The 18,246-nt window shown below is 34.1% G+C and overlaps 5 protein-coding genes across 6 annotated transcripts in view; 2 read left to right on the top strand and 3 right to left on the bottom strand.

Annotated features, from left to right (window-relative positions):
* LOC125819524 (cysteine desulfurase 1, chloroplastic) overlaps positions 1 to 18,246 on the top strand; it is a 276,125-nt gene that overhangs the window by 245,695 nt on the left and 12,184 nt on the right. The window lies entirely within an intron of this gene.
* On the bottom strand, positions 1,899 to 4,761 carry LOC125819542 (40S ribosomal protein S17). Its single transcript, XM_049498984.1, has 2 exons — positions 4,650 to 4,761; positions 1,899 to 2,535 (listed from the first exon to the last, which is right to left on the bottom strand). The coding sequence occupies exon 2, from the start codon at positions 2,507 to 2,509 to the stop codon at positions 2,075 to 2,077; it is 435 nt and encodes a 144-aa protein (XP_049354941.1). The 5' UTR covers positions 2,510 to 2,535; positions 4,650 to 4,761; the 3' UTR covers positions 1,899 to 2,074.
* LOC125819538 (transcription factor SRM1-like) lies at positions 5,620 to 8,907 on the top strand. Its single transcript, XM_049498981.1, has 2 exons — positions 5,620 to 5,991; positions 8,447 to 8,907. Exons 1-2 carry the CDS (start codon positions 5,681 to 5,683, stop codon positions 8,700 to 8,702), a joined length of 567 nt encoding a protein of 188 aa, XP_049354938.1. The 5' UTR covers positions 5,620 to 5,680; the 3' UTR covers positions 8,703 to 8,907.
* LOC125819544 (uncharacterized protein At2g27730, mitochondrial-like) lies at positions 9,492 to 11,760 on the bottom strand. 2 transcript variants are annotated; one of them, XM_049498986.1, is made up of 3 exons: positions 11,588 to 11,760; positions 10,635 to 10,712; positions 9,492 to 9,725 (listed from the first exon to the last, which is right to left on the bottom strand). In XM_049498986.1, the coding sequence occupies exons 1-3, from the start codon at positions 11,741 to 11,743 to the stop codon at positions 9,693 to 9,695; spliced, it is 267 nt and encodes an 88-aa protein (XP_049354943.1). In that variant the 5' UTR covers positions 11,744 to 11,760; the 3' UTR covers positions 9,492 to 9,692. The 2 variants fall into 2 exon arrangements, with proteins under 2 accessions (XP_049354943.1, XP_049354944.1); XM_049498987.1 differs by having other exon boundaries at positions 9,492 to 9,722; positions 11,588 to 11,759.
* On the bottom strand, positions 12,567 to 15,509 carry LOC125819546 (probable small nuclear ribonucleoprotein G). Its single transcript, XM_049498990.1, has 4 exons — positions 15,381 to 15,509; positions 15,243 to 15,265; positions 13,030 to 13,151; positions 12,567 to 12,794 (listed from the first exon to the last, which is right to left on the bottom strand). Exons 1-4 carry the CDS (start codon positions 15,413 to 15,415, stop codon positions 12,732 to 12,734), a joined length of 243 nt encoding a protein of 80 aa, XP_049354947.1. The 5' UTR covers positions 15,416 to 15,509; the 3' UTR covers positions 12,567 to 12,731.

An 18,246-nucleotide genomic window follows, 5' to 3' on the forward strand; every position in this document is an offset into this window, starting at 1 on the left:
AATAACTTATGATGACTGTTTTTTTTAATTCGATGTCCGATATTTATACTGGTTCGATTAAATTTGAATTCATATATATAACATGATTTATTCTGAAAGTAATGCTCGCAAATCGCAAAATAATTTTTTTTATTCTAGGAGTTGAACCTAATTTTGCCAGTCGAATTCGCGTGTTTATTTGTTCTCGTTTTGAATAGTTGTAGTGCCTACTTGTACATTGACAAAATTAAAAATCATAGTTATCAGCTGAACCGAATTTAAGAATCATGTTTATGTATCACGCATAAATAAAAAGACATTAGTTTGCCAAGTGCAAAGTTCCAACAATAATTCAATATTTATTTATTTTTTAAAAGTCAATTATTATTTTTTAAGAAAATAATCTTAAATTAACAAGAAACTTCTGATGATCCTTCACTCGTGTAATTAAAATATTTGTGTTAACAAGTTAATTAGAATTTTGGACTTATTATTTTGATTTTATTTCTTAAAATTTTAAAAAGATTTTTTTGTAGGGGCAAAAATAATGTGTATATGAACTGTTTTGGTTCCCTTTCTACCAGTCTTAATGATTTATACAAATGCATGTATGGACAATTAGGGGGCACATGCCACCTTAACCCTCTATGATTGGGAAGATCATTTTTAATTTAATTAATCTCAAAATATCCAATTAATTAAGAGATTATGTCCCTTAATGTAACAAGAGAGTCTAATTAATGTTGATAAATAATCAAACAATTAAGGATTTGCAAGTTCCATGCATACTTGTTATTTGTTAGTAATACAATAGAAGTCAATTAATGTGTTCTGGCGGTAAATGAAGTAAGTGAAAAATATGAAAGATCGAAATTTATAATTTATTTAGCCAAACTTTGAAAATCAATTTATTTTGAGAAATACTTCTTATTAAACATGCATTTTGTGTTTAGCTAAATTATTTGAAAAAGACTTTTTATTAATTAGTGTAGTAGTTATGTGTTTGGCCATTATTTTCAAAAGCACTTATTTCTTCATCAAAAAACTTGGTCAAATGCCTTCCTATTTTAAAAATATATTTATTTATTTGAAAATGAACATTATTAACGTTTCAGAAATTTGGCCAAACAGGCAACTAAAATATAGTAAAAATGAAAGCCTTAGTTGATAGAATTATTCAATATATATAATAATGAAAGATAATATATAAATATTCAGTAAAATAATCAAGATATACGTAAACTGATTCAAATATGATTAAGGACTTCCTAATGTGTGGTTGAGGCTGGTATGCTAAAGTTTAAACAAGAACCAATAATGATAGGTCTGACTCAGATGTGGTATTATTAGTTAGCATGCTCAAGGAAAGTACTAATGATTAATTAAGGAAACTAATTAATTATTAAGTACTGTTTGCTGGTCAATGTACTGGTGGTTTTTCTGTCCAAAACTCTATCAAGTAGTTTTTTTATCTCGTCCGATTTCTGGTATCCATATTGGAGTCCGACTAAATTTGGATTCGCGTCCAGAAGTCCCACATTAGGAGTAAAGTGCTCTCTAACAGAGGTGACTCTGTACCTGAGACCTTCACCGACAACGGAGTACTTAACACTCCACCACAACATTTGTTAGTTATTAAGTAGTTTTGTTATAGCTAGATACCATATTACTTTCTTCGTTTTAATCTAAGTGTGTTAATTTGATTGTGCCAGAATATAAGACACAAAAGAAACTTCTGAATTATGTGATCATAATTTAATGGCATGAGTAGTATTATAAATCTTGTGATCTTAATCTAAAGGCATGTGTAGTATCATAAATCCTGTTACCTTAACACGACCCAAATAAGCCTCACTCATGAGTATTCGAGCAAATATTCCCATTAACACATGGAAGATTTGCCAGCAGCAAAATGAATGTAATTGAAGAAAAATGTATCAAATGCATTTTAACACCAAAAGGGGTTGTTCATCATTTGTCTCAAACACTGGAATGAGTTTCAAAGACTCCTTAAAGAAAAAATACGGAAAACTAACATATAATCTACCAAAAAGTTACTTCAATAGACCATAAGATCATTGTAACTGTTCTCTTATTAGTATTTCCGTCCAAAACCTCCTGCACCGCGACCATATGTTGGGAGAGCTGCCACTGCTTGGGGCTCAGCTGCCTGCTTGACAACGCCTGGAAGGTCAGACATGCCGAGGGCTGAAAGCATGTCAAGGGTCTCCTTGTCAACTTCAATGAGATCAGTCTTGATGGCAGACTCATCAGGAACAAAGTCCATGCGTCTCTCACGTTCCTCCTCTTGCAGTTTCAGGGAGATGCCACGAACGGGTCCCTTTTGGATACGCTTCATGAGGTGAGTGGAGAATCCAGCAATCTTGTTGCGGAGACGCTTGGAAGGAATTATGGCAACTTCCTCCAGGATCTTCTTGTTTGTGTGGAAATCCAAAGTCATTTTGGAGTAGTACCTCTCAATTACCTGTCGAGATGACTTCTTCACGGTCTTGGTGCGCACACGACCCATCCTTGCAGAATTTCCTTAGACGAAACCTGTTGCATTAATGTTTGTCAGTTACCTATCAAAAAAAGTTAATGCCTCTAGTTATTCATCGTTAATCTTTTCCCTGGGACAACAACATTTGCTGATGCGTAGTTTATTTTCCCGTGAATCTGAATATTTTTATCAAATATTGCGATTTATTGAGTCTTAACGTACAAAATAAACACCTGTGAAGCATATTCCTTAGTCCTTACAAAAATGAGAAGCTAACTTTCCTAAGCTACATGGTATAATCTGTGCTCTCAGGTCTGCAAATAGTTTTTAAGCGCAAGGAAAGCCTTTATAACAAGAATCAGTGCATGAATCTAAAAGATGCATTTTTATTTTCTCTTTTGTTCCCAGATAGCATTATGGAGAAAGTAATTACATAACTAGACCAATTTGCATGGGGATAGGCTCGGAAAAGGCATATCGGCTTAGACAACTAATATGACACTAGCCTTCCAAGTCCTCAGACCAACCTGCTATAACTGTAATCTGTTGTGCTGGTTAATACACTAGGCTTCATTTAGCAATCCCAATTACTGGATGTAAGTATAATCCTAGAGCAACCATACCCTCTGTTCTACAGAAAACCAGATGAACTGATTATGACCAATTGCAATGACTGTTAGAACTTCAACTTCACGAAATTGCACAATGGAATTTTTGAATGTCTTGAACAACCAATCTTGTATACTATTAATAGCCCATACACAAGATTATTAAAATTTCAATTCTAGATACAAGAATGCTAAAAGATTACTTATTTACTATGATGCTGCCCAAACAAGCTTGCACGAAACTCAACTAATCCAGAGGGTGCCAATCTATCTCCCACCAACACAGTTACCAACTCAAGAAACGAAAAAAATCATTTAACTACTTTTTACCATAGTGGTGATTTGGACCCTTGTATACCATTGTTCATCCCATCTTCACTAACGACTACACAATACTCCTGGTACCATCTTAGACTATCTTTTACACTAGCATCAATCTACCAGTACAATCTCCTTCGGCATGGTAATTGGAAACTCGACTAATCCAGCAGGTACCAACTATCTCCTACCAACACAAGTACCAGCATGACAAATGGAAGGAAATCACCTATCTATTTCTTATCAATGTTATGATTTTGACTGTGGGATACCAAAGTTCATTCCATTGACCACAGAGCGACACTCCTGAGCAACATCTTATACTATCTTTTAAATCTACCACTACAATATCTTTGGGCAAGCTTGCACGCAACTCAGCTAATCCACCAGGTGCTACCTATCTCCACTTGACAAATGATAAAAGATCACCTAAACTAAAATGTTTTTATTGTTGTTGTGATTTGAACCCTGGTACACCATGGTTCATTCCAACTTCATCAACTGCTAATGCAGTTACATTGGTGCCATATTCAACTAATTTTTTTAATAAAATACAGTCAACCTGCCACTACACTCTCCATTCCCCATACTAGCTTTCCAAATTTCAAATAGACAGATTACCTGTGTTGCTCAAAATCCATAGCCAGCAACAAACAGGAACACATATACACAAAGACGTTGTATTGAAAACATATCGGTACCCTAAAACATACGGATTTTAACAGCTCTTAGCAATTAAATAATTTTGCTCAATCCTAAGGCATTGTGATCACATAAATCACAGAAATGTATCTACTAATATAGAGCAATATAATGTTATACAAACCCTCTTATTCGTTCCACACTATACGGGTCATTCATTTAAGTATTCAGATATTCATTTTACACTAAATCTTTTTGTTATCAAAGACTACTTTTTGATAATAATGTACGGGCAAACTTGCACGCAACTCAAATAATCCACTATTATCAAATATCTGCAACAACACATAACAACTCAACAAGTTCAAAAAAAAACCCTATCTTTTTCACACTAGCGTCAACTTACCAGTACACATTACCTGTATCGCTCAAAATCCATAGCTCGCAAACAGTAAATAGTAACACATAAACACAAAAAACACATTGTATTGAAGAAAAATGGTTCATACATGGATTTTATTAGTTTTTAGCAAAGTAAATAAAATTTGCTTGAAATCCTTAAGCATTTTGATCAAATAAAGCTATAAAGCTATAAAACTCACAGAGATTTGCAGCAAAAAGACGAAGAATCACCTTCGTGCGTGCGGCAACTGATACTCTGTGTGATTTTTTTCAGCAATGGTGAAGACTATATTAGGGTTTTTGTGTTTGTGGATGTCTGGACTTTTATTGGGCTTGGGGTTTTTTGTAAAGTTTACTTTGGGCTTTACTAAGGAAAATGAAATACTAATGGGCTTGGACCCAATTTTACTTGGCCCACATTTTGATTTTTGTTATTTTTGGGGTAGTTTGTTCATATCTCGACTAATGTCGCAGAGTATCTTTTACCTTTCAACGATACAAATATCAAATAATTTTATTGACTAAGATTCGAATACAATAACAATAACATTTTTAGTAAAATCTCATTAAGTTGGGTTCTGGGGAAGGTAAAGTATACGGAGAGAGAATGTTATCGAAAGACTATCAACTCAAGTGCATCAAATCCAAGTAAAAGAAGAAAATAACGACAAAAGCATAGCAATAAACAACTCATCGCAAGAACTACAAGGGTATGGCTAATATTATGACAAACATTAATAAGTCTACACCTTCGCAAGACAAAACAATCCTCTACGCTACTAACCTTTAAGTAAATCTCATACTATAAGCTATATACCTCACAAAAAACACATGTAGGTGATATCAAACTCAAGACTTTCCCATTGAGATTCCTTGTTTAACCAATTCCCCCCCCCCTAAATAATATTGTATAAACTCGTTTGATTGAGGAACAAGTTAATTTTATAATTGTTATTTCACCTTTAATGTGGATCTCATAAAAATAACACTATAATTTTGAAACAAGTTAACCCATAATTTTGTCCGACTAAATATGGAATGAACCCATCTAAAAAATAATTTAAAATTAATTATCTCATATCTCTCATACCAAACGAGCACTACATTAATTAAGGGTAAAAAATTGAAGAAAAAGAAAAAGACACCTTTTCTCTTTAGGTCCTCCTCTTTTAGCCATTCTGTCATTTACCAAAAAATCCCAATCGGCGATTCAACGGCGCCGACTAATTCAATGTCGACATGGACGAGGGACGACGACAAGCTCTTCGAACACGGCCTGGTTTTGTACCCTGAAAACGTCGCCGACCGGTGGCAATTGATCGCCGATCATGTCCCCGGAAAAACAGCGGACGATATCATGGCTCATTACGATGACCTTGTTCACGATGTATTTGAAATTGATTCCGGTCGGATTGATCTACCGAGCTATACGGATGATCCGGTTGAATTGGAAGGCGATTGCCAGATTTCATCGGGATCAAACAAGAAGAATAATGAAATTGAGAGGAAAAAGGGTACACCATGGACTGAAGATGAACACAGGTACCATTTTGCTATTTGAAATTTTTTGGGTTGAATTATGTTAATCAGGTGAAAATTAGTGTTTATGTTGAATTTGGTAATATGGGTTTTGTTTATAACCTATTCAGATGTGTGTTTATCATTTCTCAAAATGTGGCTGAATATAGAATGATTTTTTTTATTTGACCATGGTGTCCGAGCCAGCTTCCGTACTTAGTGGTATTTCACGGGGTATATTGTTGTTGTTGTTGGTGTCCGAGCCTGCTTGCCTGTACCTCGTATCTCGCGAGATCATGTAACTCTGTCCACTGAGTATAGAAGGGGAAAAGATCATGTAGTGTTAATGGTGGAGTTTGCTGGCTTGGAAATGAGTTTATTTTTGTTTCAATATCAGCATTTCCTTTTTGCTTTGATCAGTGAGTAAAAAGGACTCATGAAAAGAAAAAAGTCTGGAAAAAAAGTACTTTTTTTTATAACTGTGGTGTCAAGGCCTGCTTGTCCGTACTTCGACTTATACCATGGGATACCTCTATCACGTAACACCAACAATAAGTACCGGTAACTCTTTCTATCAAGGGTATAGAACAGATGGGAAGAAATGTCCTAGTGTTAATGGTGGAGTTTTTTGGCTTGGAAAATGAGTATTTTTGTTTCAATTTCAGCATTTTCCTTTCTGTGCTTTGATCAGTGAGGAACAAGGACTCATTTTCACTCATCAAAAGAAATATTAGGAAAAAGGTACTACCTTTTTTGATAGCCATGGTGTCTAGGCTAGCTTGCCTGTACCTCTTCTAATTCCATGGGATAACTGTCACGTCACACCAGCAACAAGTTTCAGAGTTTAACTCTGTCCACTGAGGCTAGAACAGATGGGAAGAAATCACCTAATGTTAATGGTGGAGTTTGTTGGCTAGGAGATGAGTCTATTTTTGTTTCAATTTCATCATTTTCCTTTCTGCTTTGATCAGTGAGGAAAAAGGACTCTTTTACTCATCAAAGGAAAAAAATCAGGAAAAAGGTACCTTTTTCTTTTCCAATGAACTGCCTATGAGTAATCCTCTTCATCCAGAGTCAGGTTCAAGACTTTTAAGTTTATAAGTTTATTTTGATAATATGGAAATGCAATTAAACAATCTTCGTGGATTATATTTATCTTTTAAGGTTGAATTAGGGTTGTTGGTTATGTTTATCACCTATTTTTTTTAATCGAGAATGTGAGTGAATATAGAATAACAGTATTTTGACTAATTCTTCTCTTATTTGTTTGTTTGTTATGGCTAGGAAATTGGGTCTCTTCTGATTTCAGTTTACGCATTTTTTTCCTTACTGCTTTGATCAGTAGGACAAAAAGACTCTCTTTTTGTTAATGGCGGAGTTTTTGGCTCGGAAATGAGTCTCCTTTGGTTTCAGTTAGGCATTTTTCTGTCTGCTTTGTTCAGTGGGAAAAAGAACTCCTTTTTTGCCATCAAAAGAGAAAAAGAAGGGAAAATGCTATGTTGCTTGGACTCTTCAAAAAATGTAGATGAATGCTTGTTGGGTCCTCCAAAAGTAGTGCTCTTTTGAAGGATCCGACACTGTGCGGCAACATTTTTTGAGAGTTCGAGCAACATATGAAAAATGTACCTTTTTTTGTTCAATGGCTGCCTAAGCATAATCATCCTCTACTGTTTATCTTTAGCCAAAATGCTTAGAGAACTATCTGCCTAAGAGTAGTCCTATTCAAGAATTACATTTTCTTTTGATTTCTGAACTTGTAAACTGATACAACTAGAATTTTCCTTCTCATTGGTGTAATCCGTCCTATATCTTATTGTTCTTGTCTCTTCTTTATACCCCCGCTCGAAGCTAACATTCGTGCAGCAAAATGGTGATTTTTGGCCATGAGGGTGGTGGGGACTGTTGTTTCAGATTGAGATGGTTGGCCTCTGATCAACATGAGAGTAAATTGACCATTTTTGATAGACATTGGCAGTTTTCATGTTCACAATTTAGATCATTCAAAGGGTTGTTTGATTGTGATTTAGTGGTATGGTGAATTTGGTGATTGCAAATATGATCTTAAAGAGCTTTTTGACAGATTATTGTCCCATTTCATATAACCAACTCTTAACTTGCTTGGGATTGAAGAGTAGTTTGTTAATCTTGTCCCTGCCATTAGAGGGTCGGGGGCTCATATCACTTGAGTACTTATAAACTTCATTGCTCGGACTCTTCAAAAATGAAGACGGGTACATGTCTGGTCCTCCAAAAGTAGGCATTTTTGGAGGATCCAACACTGGCGTGACAACATTTTTGAAGAGTCCGCACAGCTGCTTGTATAAACATAATAAGATAAGTAGAGTTGTTATACTTAATTGTGTAACTGACATTGCTGTTCTATAGCTGTTATTTGGGGTGTAGTTATTGTTGATGTTTATAACCGATTTTGCTGTTCTATGGCTGTTATGAGACGTAAAATCCTAATATTCTTGCATAGGTTATTCCTTATCGGTCTGGACAAATACGGGAAGGGTGACTGGAGAAGCATTTCAAGAAACGTAGTGGTATCAAGGACACCAACGCAAGTGGCTAGTCATGCTCAAAAATACTTCATTAGACAACAGGCGATGAAGAAAGAACGGAAAAGGTCCAGCATCCATGATATTACAACTGCAGTGGATACCAACCCAGTCCCTCCTCAAAGCAGCTTTCAAAACCAAAGTGGCAGTCAAAATTTCAACTTCGCAATGTAGCAGGAAACAAAAAAAGAACACTCATACCTGTACATAGACGAACCACCTGCAATCAATGCTCGAACTTGTAAAGTTTATTGTACTTTCTAGTTGACAGTATTTTAGTTAGTGAATCCAGGAGCTTAAAGATCAGTCTTTGGCGAGCAGAATAGTTGATGAAATTGTTGGCAAAATGGTTGAAGAACAGAATGGTGTTAAACTTTTTCTTGCCTTAATGTATGTGTCTAGTAGTTTGTGTGTTTATGGTAGTTTTGTGTTAGTTTTTGGCCTCCAAGCTACCAAACCGGGGTAAATGAACTTGGAAAATAGTTAGAATTGTGGGTACATAGAATTTGAGTAATATCAATTGTGGGATTACTTTGGGTATGTTCGTTATCATTGTTGGACAGCTTTAAGCAGATGGAAAAAGTTTTCTACGAGTAATAATTTTTGCTTCTGCTGAATTCGAATTTGAGACCTTATCGTTCTCATTGCACATCATTAGCCACTAGATCATACCAGGTTCAATTTTCCAGAGGAGCCTGTGTCCACTAGATCAATAGGATCCACATACATTCTTCACTTTCCCCGATTTAACCATTTGATATCTGAAACTCACTAGCCCAACTACTTTGTGCATTCAAACTAGGTGGACCCTCTAAGGTCATTATTCTGCACATTGAAATCACTAGTAATAGTTCTTCTTTCAACACGAGCTCGTTGCGAATGACTTGATCACGAGCAACGAGTTTACACTATGATTACCAAGCGATAACAAACTGTACAAATGCAGTGCCAACAGAATCAAACTGGTCCCAAACAAGATGATATTCGATTCTCGAACCAAATGTGTTTTACAGTTTCAAAAAAGAAAACTTCAAGGAAGAAGAGCATGGAGGATAATAACTACGAAATATTTTGTACAAGATCCAACAGTATCAAGAGCAACACAAAGTCATTATCCATTTATTTGTCAAAAGTAACTTGAAAGGAAGAGTTTGAGATGTCAGTTCAGCTCTTGTTAACCCCTTCTCCAGCCTTCTGCTTAAAGAAAAGAAACGACGGGTTAAGAAAACGTGTACAGTATAATCTCAAAAAACATATATATTTAAAAATTTAAAAGAAGATCTAGGTGGGAAAATCATCAATCCAACACATGTATCTCTAAACACTCAATTGTGTTGTCCAACTAAAAGTGAGACTGGTTAATATAAAAGTGTTGTATGGGAGGGCAGTGCGTATGTTGAGAACAGTAAAAATAGTGCAATTCTATCAACTTTGAAACCTGTTGGCGTTCACAAAATATGTATAGAATTGGATGTTAGAACTTCGTTAAAGATTCAAAGCTTAACTTGGCAAATTCTAAAGCAGAAAAAGACGCATAGGTGTTTACTCACCACAACAAGAATCTTATGTCTAAAATACTTGCAATTATGGATTTCAGAGAACATAACCGATGTCCATATGCCATACCTAAGGTTTATTAAAATGGTTTGAACTTTGAGATGGTTAGTTAGACCAAGTATACACAATTCTCATCCATATTACACCTAGTTGAAAGATTTAGCCATGAGAATTTAGGAAAGAGTAGTAGAGCAATATGAAAATGCAAAATGACTCTCTTTTTTGCTATTACATGCAATTGTCTTCCTCAAAGGCTTTGAATATATTCAATATCTTACCAAAGCCAAGACTAGACATCCAAACAGATGTATAGCAATTGGAGCTGGTAATCTTCTTTTTGCTTAATCACAAAAGGAGGGAAATTAATTTCCAACATCCTAAGAGAATTCTCGCCCTATGAGAACTAAGATACGCATTTTTCTTTTAAGAATAATTTGCCTTTTTCCGCTGTCAAAACGTACCAAAAGCAACATAACAGAATACGAATCGCCAGTTTATGTATGACTAAACATATAGAACAAGAAAAAAAAAAAAAAAAAGGATCCAAACCTTATCGGCCTTCTCTTTCTCAGCTTTCTCTCGCTCTGCCTTCTGCTTTGCCTTCTCCAACGTCTCCCTTTCCATTTTCTACTCACAAAATTGAAAAACAATACGCATGAATGATCTAGCATAACCTTATACCATATATCAAAAAGAGAACACATCAATCCAATTCACTCCAATCCCAACTATTTGGAGTCAATGTAATTCAGAATTAAGGTTTCGAATAAGTACAATCTGTTATTCATGGTAATTATTTTACACACACATAAAATACATATGCGATTGTGTGTGTACATAATATACTTATTACATACATGCAGAACTTAGAGCTATAGGATTTGGAATGGTGCAATCTATTAGTTACATCATTTTTTCTACACATGAGCTGAAAGTAGGGAATTCAATCAGAGAATCATTACATCCGCCTATTATTCGTCATAATTATTCTACACACAACACACATATTACATACACATATATGCAGTACTTAGAACTATAAGAGCTGAAATTAGGGAATTCAATCAGAGAATCATTACATCCGCCTATTATTCATCGAAATTATCTTATACACAATACACATATATGTGTGTATGTCCATTATACACATATTACATACACATATATGCAGTACTTAGAATTATAAGAGTTGAAATTAGGGAATTCAATCAGAGAATCATTACATCCGCCTATTATTCATCGAAATTATCTTATACACAAATACACATATGTGTGTATGTCCATTATACACATATTACATACACATATATGCAGTACTTAGAACTATAAGAGCTGAAAATGATACAATCTATGAAATTTTAGATCCGCCAAAACTCAGATCAATCTCACTGTATTCAATCACAATCCATTCAAATACTATTAAACAACAATAAGGAGGACATAAATTCACGAAACATTAAACAAAATTATTTTTTTTAAAAAAGAAGCTAAATCATGAAGACCTGAATGTAAATGTTCTCTTGAGCACGTTCTTCTTCACCGAGGACTCTTCCGTCACTGAAGTGTCGGAGGCCGGAAACCGATGATCGGAGAGCTACATTAGCACCTTCCGTTAAACGACGGAGTCCGCTGAATGAAACGACAGATCTCATCGCCATTTTTTTTTCGCTGAGGGTGGAAATTTAACAGTGATGAAATTGCCTCAAGTGTGATTGGCGTTTTGGTATTTATACGGAATAGTGAAGTAGGGTCCAGTTTTTGACCGGGCTTTCGGGTTATGGATAAAATGGTAATATAACAAAAATTTGACAAATTGCCTAACGTTGAATTATTAATCACGTTTTAGCTAGTATTTTCAAAACTATTTAAGTTTTAGCCAAACTTTTGATACAAAATATTTATTTGGCTTATCATATCCTTAAACTTAAAGACATTGGATATACCACTCCACAAATTAAAAATCAATGACTTTTTTTTGTTTGCTTTAATAAGTTCTAATTTCAAAATGTTCATTGAACTTGATTTTGATTCGCGATTTATAAGTCTTAACTAATTTACATCATGTAAGGTTAAATAAAGTCTACGTATACATTCCATTCTCAGACTCCATATATTGTAATTGTGTGGGGCTTTGCTTTTCACATACAAATATTGAAGTCATTGTTTGCAAGTTGATGTTTTGGTAATGGTATATACACTATCCATACACATTACAAAGAGGATGAGCCTAAACAAGGAATTTACTAAACGCGATTCAACTAACGGAGGCTCTTGGAACGGCAAGTAGTCGTTCAGCGTGAGCATTTAATAGGGGTTGCCAAGCACATATGAGAAGGATCAAGGAAAATTTCATTGTTGCATAGCTCAAGTCGGAACAAGGTACCATAATACGTTCAACAGGTATCTCATGAACAAACACTCATGTCCCGACATTGTCATTGTATACAAAACTCACCAGATGAAATTCTGAACATGTGCTCTAGATGAACAGAGATATCGATGACTTTAATTTTCAGAGATATCAAAGATAAACTAGTCAAAAGCTAGATAATTCAGGTACAATACATAATTTCACTTAGGTTTTCCTAAGAGTAGTAAATATCTTGAACATAGATAAAGATCCTTGAATAATCAGCTTCCGTCGTATTACTGTGGTCTGGCAACCGGTTCCAGAGCTTCAATTGTCACCACGCTATTACCCCGAATTACCTGCAACATCAATCATGCATCAACTGAAAAATTAGTGACTGCATTTCTAGAACGAACAAGCTTTTGAGCTAACTAAGTGTTAATTAACATCAAAATATAAGAGATCTTGAAGACTAGAAAGAAAATACAATTGATTATGTATCACAGTTACATCAAGTCACGGAAACAGATGTAAGCAAAGTGAAATTTATAAATGCGGGAGAGGAAGGGAGTAAAAACAGCAGCAAAGACTTACCACCATGCCAATCTCATTCTTATCGTTTCCATTGACCTCAACAGTATTGTCAATAACCAAATTCATGAACTGATCGAACCCACGAAGAGTCCCCACAACTTGACGGTTGGCATTCAACTTGACTGCAAAAGGTATACTACATTACTTAATTCTGAAAAGCAACCCCATGACGGAAACTGACTATAATAGAGCACATTATGTGATTCAGACAATGAATATTGATCCTTAAACTGTACACATGCTGAAACTTCTTATACCAATTATATAAAATTCCCTCAAGTTAAGATAACAAAACTATTATTCCAATTACTTTGAACTGAGGGTCTATTAGAAATAGCCTCTCCACTTCCCAACATGGAGTTAAGGTGTGCGTACATTCTACCCTCCCCAGACCCCACTTGTGGGATTACATTGGGTATGTAGTTGCTAAGATAGCAAAACTTTTGTTTCCAATTACTTCCATCAAAGTCTATATGTAGGCCCTGCATGAGGAGCCAAAATAATGGTGGGCGGTAAACCACTTCAAAATGCAAAGAGTAAAGCATTTAGTGTTTCACTTTATACTACTTTTTGACATGTCCAGCAAAAAAAAAAAATCTGTTCTTAGTTTTGTTTCCTCAAATGCAGACACTGAGATAAAATATGCCCAACAGAAAAATGCAATAATAAGAATTGTTATTTGTGAGCGGCAGAGTAGATTAAAATTCCACATTATGCAAAACTAGGCACATTATTTGAGAAATTTAAGCAAATCCGATATCAATATATCCAATGTTTTGAAATGCAGAATCAGCACTTTTGTACAACCACAGAAGCATCATGTTAAAGGGGAGGAGAAAAGTTTTACAGTCTCGATAGCTATGGACAACAAAACAAATAACAACTACACCTTAATCCAAACTAGTTTAGGTCAGCTATTTGAATCCACAATATCCATTACGTTTAGTTTGGAGCTATTTCATTCCAATACTCTTATTATCTTTTAAGACAAATTACGGTACCCTGGTGATGAAGTGCTAGCAACTCAACTCATAATGCGTGGCCTAGGAAATAAATTAACCCCCTTATACCATAAGTCCATAACCCTAAGAAATTGTGGAAACCAAAAACCCTGAACTTTAAAAATAAAAAAATACATAAACACAAGAGTATACTTGAACCGAAAGCGGTCTTATGTGCCTGAAAACTTAAATCCTAAACAAAATCCCTTGAAACCCATAAAAGCCGCAGCAAGACTAAACGTGAGCAGTCGCACAAAGTTCAAAAAACATAACCACATTCATGAAAAATAGGATTTTTTACATGAATACTCAGTAGTCAGTACCACTAGCAGTAACTTACCCATAATTAGATGGGTCACAATAGTTATTGATGCACCACTTTCAGGGAAAACAAAACCCAAATAAGCAAAAATATACAAGAAAAAGAAATGCAAACGTATACACAAGCCATAATTACTCTTCTATGCCCTAAACCATTAACTGTACCCAATATCCCTAAAGCGGGGATGTTTGGTATGAAGACTAAATGATCCTGGGATTATAATCCCTACACTAATTTATCCCACTTGGGAAATGGGATAAAATAATCCCAAGTTGGATGAGATAAGGTGGGATATCCATCGATTCAGCCTGTGATAAAGCTTCTTATACTGCATTTGGTTGATGGTATAGGGATTCGACCTACCAATTACAGGCTCGGGTGCAAGAACAATATCCATTGCCTACACCCTCCCAATAATACGTGATTATCAACCACCCACTTACTACAACAACATATCATGACGATAAGAATCAAAACACTCTTGAGAAAGCCCAGTTCCCCTGTCTTCTTTGGTTTCTTAAATAGAACTCAAAACTAGATCTCTTCTGTATATAAACAATGTCTTGAATTGAATTGAAAGTCAACCAAATGTAATGCAAGGTAATATGCTTAACACATGCAAATCAAATATAGTATGAAAGGCTCCATCAATCAACCAAACGCAGTATAAATTTTATCCCAAACTTACTTTAGGCATATCCCACCTTATCCCGCGTACAAAACAACTAAAAGTTAAATCCTTTTAACTCTAATCAAGTTGCAACAAGAATCAACTAAACATTCACACAAAGTTCACAACTTTGTTCCAAAGATTGCATTTTTAAGCAATACCCACTAGCAATAACACAAAATAAAATCAAAATCAAGACAAAAGGGGTTTTTTAACTTACTTTGAAGCTGCTTGTCCATATACCTAACCAAACAAACAAAGAAAAAAAACACAAAATCAAAAGGCAAAGAAGTAAGAAACTAATTTGTGAGCAAAAAAATTATTAGAAAATTAAAAAAAAATAATTGTAAAAACTTACTTTTTGAGATCTGGAGGCTGACCTGATCTGCTCATCTTTTCTTCCTCTTTTTGTCTTTTGAGAGAAACAATGGAGGAGATGAAAAAATTTCCGATGCTCAGCGGCCGTTTGTGCTCTAAATAAACCCCTAAAAAGGTTTAAAGGTCTTTTGTTAACTAGTCTATAACTTAAGGGACCAAATTACAATTTTTTATAACTTTCCTCATTTCATTTTACTTGATTCTTATATATTAAACATAATTATTTTATATTTGTTCATTATAGAGAAAAATAAACTTCAGTACTACTCTAGACATTAAATAACTATATAAAGTGCTACTAGTTATTGGAGAATTTGGATTTCAAATTTTAGAAGATAAAGAGTCTTGACATAATTGATAAAGTTGTTGTCATATAGATCAGGAGGTCATGAGTTTGAGTTGTGGCAACAAACTCAATCTTAACCAGTGGTAGGATTGCTTCAACCTTAATCAGAGGTCTCAAATTCGAGCACTGGGTATGGAGAAAATCTTGTTTGGAGCGCCACCCTCGACAGTGCACGAACCGAATTTAGTAGGGGCTTCAATGTGAACTCAAAAAAACCTCAATCTTATACAAATACAGAGTAAGATAGTGTACAATAAACTCTCGTAATCCTCCACTTCTCAGAACTTCATACATAGTAGAAGCTTTAGTTCATTTGAGTTGCATATAATTTATATGTCTAAAAGAAGATATATAATACCCATGTAGTCGGATAATAATATATATATAATCACATGTTCAAAACTTGCTGAAATAAAAATCACATAATTTCCTTCTATTTATCTAAGTCTTGATAAATATAATTATCTGATATCTAATTCAAAGACCATAAACATTAAAAAACATATAAGGGCAAAAAATGGCCCTAAAGATGTCTCTATTAGCAAAGTAGAAAGATATATGCTTAAACTATTAGAAACAAAATATTATGCCATTCTTTTAATTTTAATAACACAAAAATATCTTTAATTCTTTATCGTTCTTATAAATTATAATCAAATGAAGTAAATATATTCCCCTTCCTAAATACCTAATACACTATGGTTAAATATACATATTTTCTTGTTTTAAAAATGTGACCACTTTTTCCACACTATTCCTAAATTAATATACAGCCAGCACCAAAATCAAAACCAAAAATAGTTTTTCATTTTCATTTGACTACTTTATAATTTAATTAATCCTTAAATAAACATTAATGGACCAACAAAATTTGTTAAACAAATAGAATGGTGAGTCTTATTAAACATGCAGCCACCTTTTTGCAAAGACCTCCATAATACATGCATGATTGCATGGCGACAAACAGTCAAACATGTCCTTTTCCAAACTATATACGATCTCGATTCTTCAAAAATGTTATTGTATATTTATTAGATTCTTCAAAATACATTATCTTTGAAGAATTCGATACACACGATAACAAATTTAAAGAGTTCGAACAACATAAATCTCTGCAACATACTGATTTGAAATTTAAAGTTCATAAGTTTATACAATAATTCCAAGTTAATATACGGTTCATGAATAATCGTTTTTAATACACAGTCTAAACAAAAATGATTGAATAATTATGATTATAAATTTAGAGTATTTTTTAAAAATTAATTAAATTCCATGCAGTCAAAAGAGGTCATACGATATGGAAAAAAGTACTCAATTAAACATTTATTTTGAGATAATAGTTAAAAATACATCTAAATTATTATCTTTACGCAAAATTGAAAGTCAAAATTAAAGTATTAATACACACCACAAAATCGATTAGGTCAACTATCATATGTTCTTTTTTCTTATATGAACTATTATCTTCCATCTACGAGTGATGATTTAAGTAAAAAAAGAGAACAACTGATAATTAAAATATAAAACTCAAAAAAAAATAAAAAATAGTTGAGATATATTTTTTGACCACAAATTTTGTTTTATTTTTTTCATCCAAAACCTCATTTGGCCTTGCAAACCTCCAAAATCATGATATATCATTTCTTGTTAATTAAATACCATGTGGGTATTAAAAGACCTTCTTATTCTTTTCCTTCACCTGCCTACTTTGAAAAAAAGTCTTCTCCTACCACCTTCCTTCTATATATAATCTTACTTTTTATACATCTTTTCTCTCATACAACACATTCAAAAATTTATTTGCATAGACTAAAGTCTTTTTTTTTTCCATAAAAAACCCTCTTCCTTGTATAAGTTTTTGAAATCCCAACAATATTTTTCATGTAAAAGGACTCAAAAAGCCATCAAACTTTAACGTTATTGTTTTTCTTTCCTATCCAGTATTTGCCCTAGTCTTTTGAAACCTTTGATAGAAAAGAAGCTATACGTGAAATTTTACCTAAATATAGTGTTTGGTGCATGTGTAGTAGAACAAAGAGATTGTAAACATCAGACTTTTTCCTCGATTAGAGTGTTTCAGAAAAAGAGGTTGTACGTACGAGAAATAACACTCAAATTAAAGTGCTATGTCTCTACAACCTCATGATCAAACAAATATTGAAGATCAAGAATATCATATCAATAATTCTCAAGAGAAATTTTCTTATCATGATCCACCTGAATCATTTTGGCTTTCTAAAGATTCAGAAAGAGATTGGTTTGATCAAAATGCAGCCATGCAAAGAAAATCATCAATGAAATTTGCATTTTCAGGCAAAGCAAATAACAAAAATTCCAAAATATTATCACATAATAATCAAAATCCATCGCTTTTTTCCATTCCCAAGACTCGAAAATCTATCTCAGGGGAAGGAAATCCCGGTCGAGTCAACAACAAGGCCGTGAAATCGAAATCAAAATCCCGGTTCACTAGAAGCCGGTCTGAACCGGGAAGAAA

Source organism: Solanum verrucosum, unplaced genomic scaffold (assembly GCF_900185275.1).
Source record: "Solanum verrucosum unplaced genomic scaffold, falcon-dt-bn FXZP01000255.1, whole genome shotgun sequence".
Taxonomy (NCBI): Eukaryota; Viridiplantae; Streptophyta; class Magnoliopsida; order Solanales; family Solanaceae; genus Solanum; species Solanum verrucosum.

What these genes read in the sequence shown, in the direction of transcription:
- LOC125819542 (XM_049498984.1), bottom strand. Translation starts at nt 2,509, where the DNA reads ATGGGTCGTGTGCGCACCAAGACCGTGAAGAAGTCATCTCGACAGGTA.
- LOC125819538 (XM_049498981.1), top strand. Translation starts at nt 5,681, where the DNA reads ATGTCGACATGGACGAGGGACGACGACAAGCTCTTCGAACACGGCCTG. An exon ending in TGGACTGAAGATGAACACAG is followed by an intron (nt 5,992 to 8,446) that starts GTACCATTTTGC and finishes ATTCTTGCATAG; the next exon opens with GTTATTCCTTATCGGTCTGG.
- LOC125819544 (XM_049498986.1), bottom strand. Translation starts at nt 11,743, where the DNA reads ATGGCGATGAGATCTGTCGTTTCATTCAGCGGACTCCGTCGTTTAACG. An exon ending in AAGAGAACATTTACATTCAG is followed by an intron (nt 10,713 to 11,587) that starts GTCTTCATGATT and finishes TTTTGTGAGTAG; the next exon opens with AAAATGGAAAGGGAGACGTT. An exon ending in AGAAAGAGAAGGCCGATAAG is followed by an intron (nt 9,726 to 10,634) that starts GTTTGGATCCTT and finishes CTTTTCTTTAAG; the next exon opens with CAGAAGGCTGGAGAAGGGGT.
- LOC125819546 (XM_049498990.1), bottom strand. Translation starts at nt 15,415, where the DNA reads ATGAGCAGATCAGGTCAGCCTCCAGATCTCAAAAA. An exon ending in CAGCCTCCAGATCTCAAAAA is followed by an intron (nt 15,266 to 15,380) that starts GTAAGTTTTTAC and finishes TTGTTTGGTTAG; the next exon opens with GTATATGGACAAGCAGCTTC. An exon ending in AGAATGAGATTGGCATGGTG is followed by an intron (nt 12,795 to 13,029) that starts GTAAGTCTTTGC and finishes TTGATGTTGCAG; the next exon opens with GTAATTCGGGGTAATAGCGT.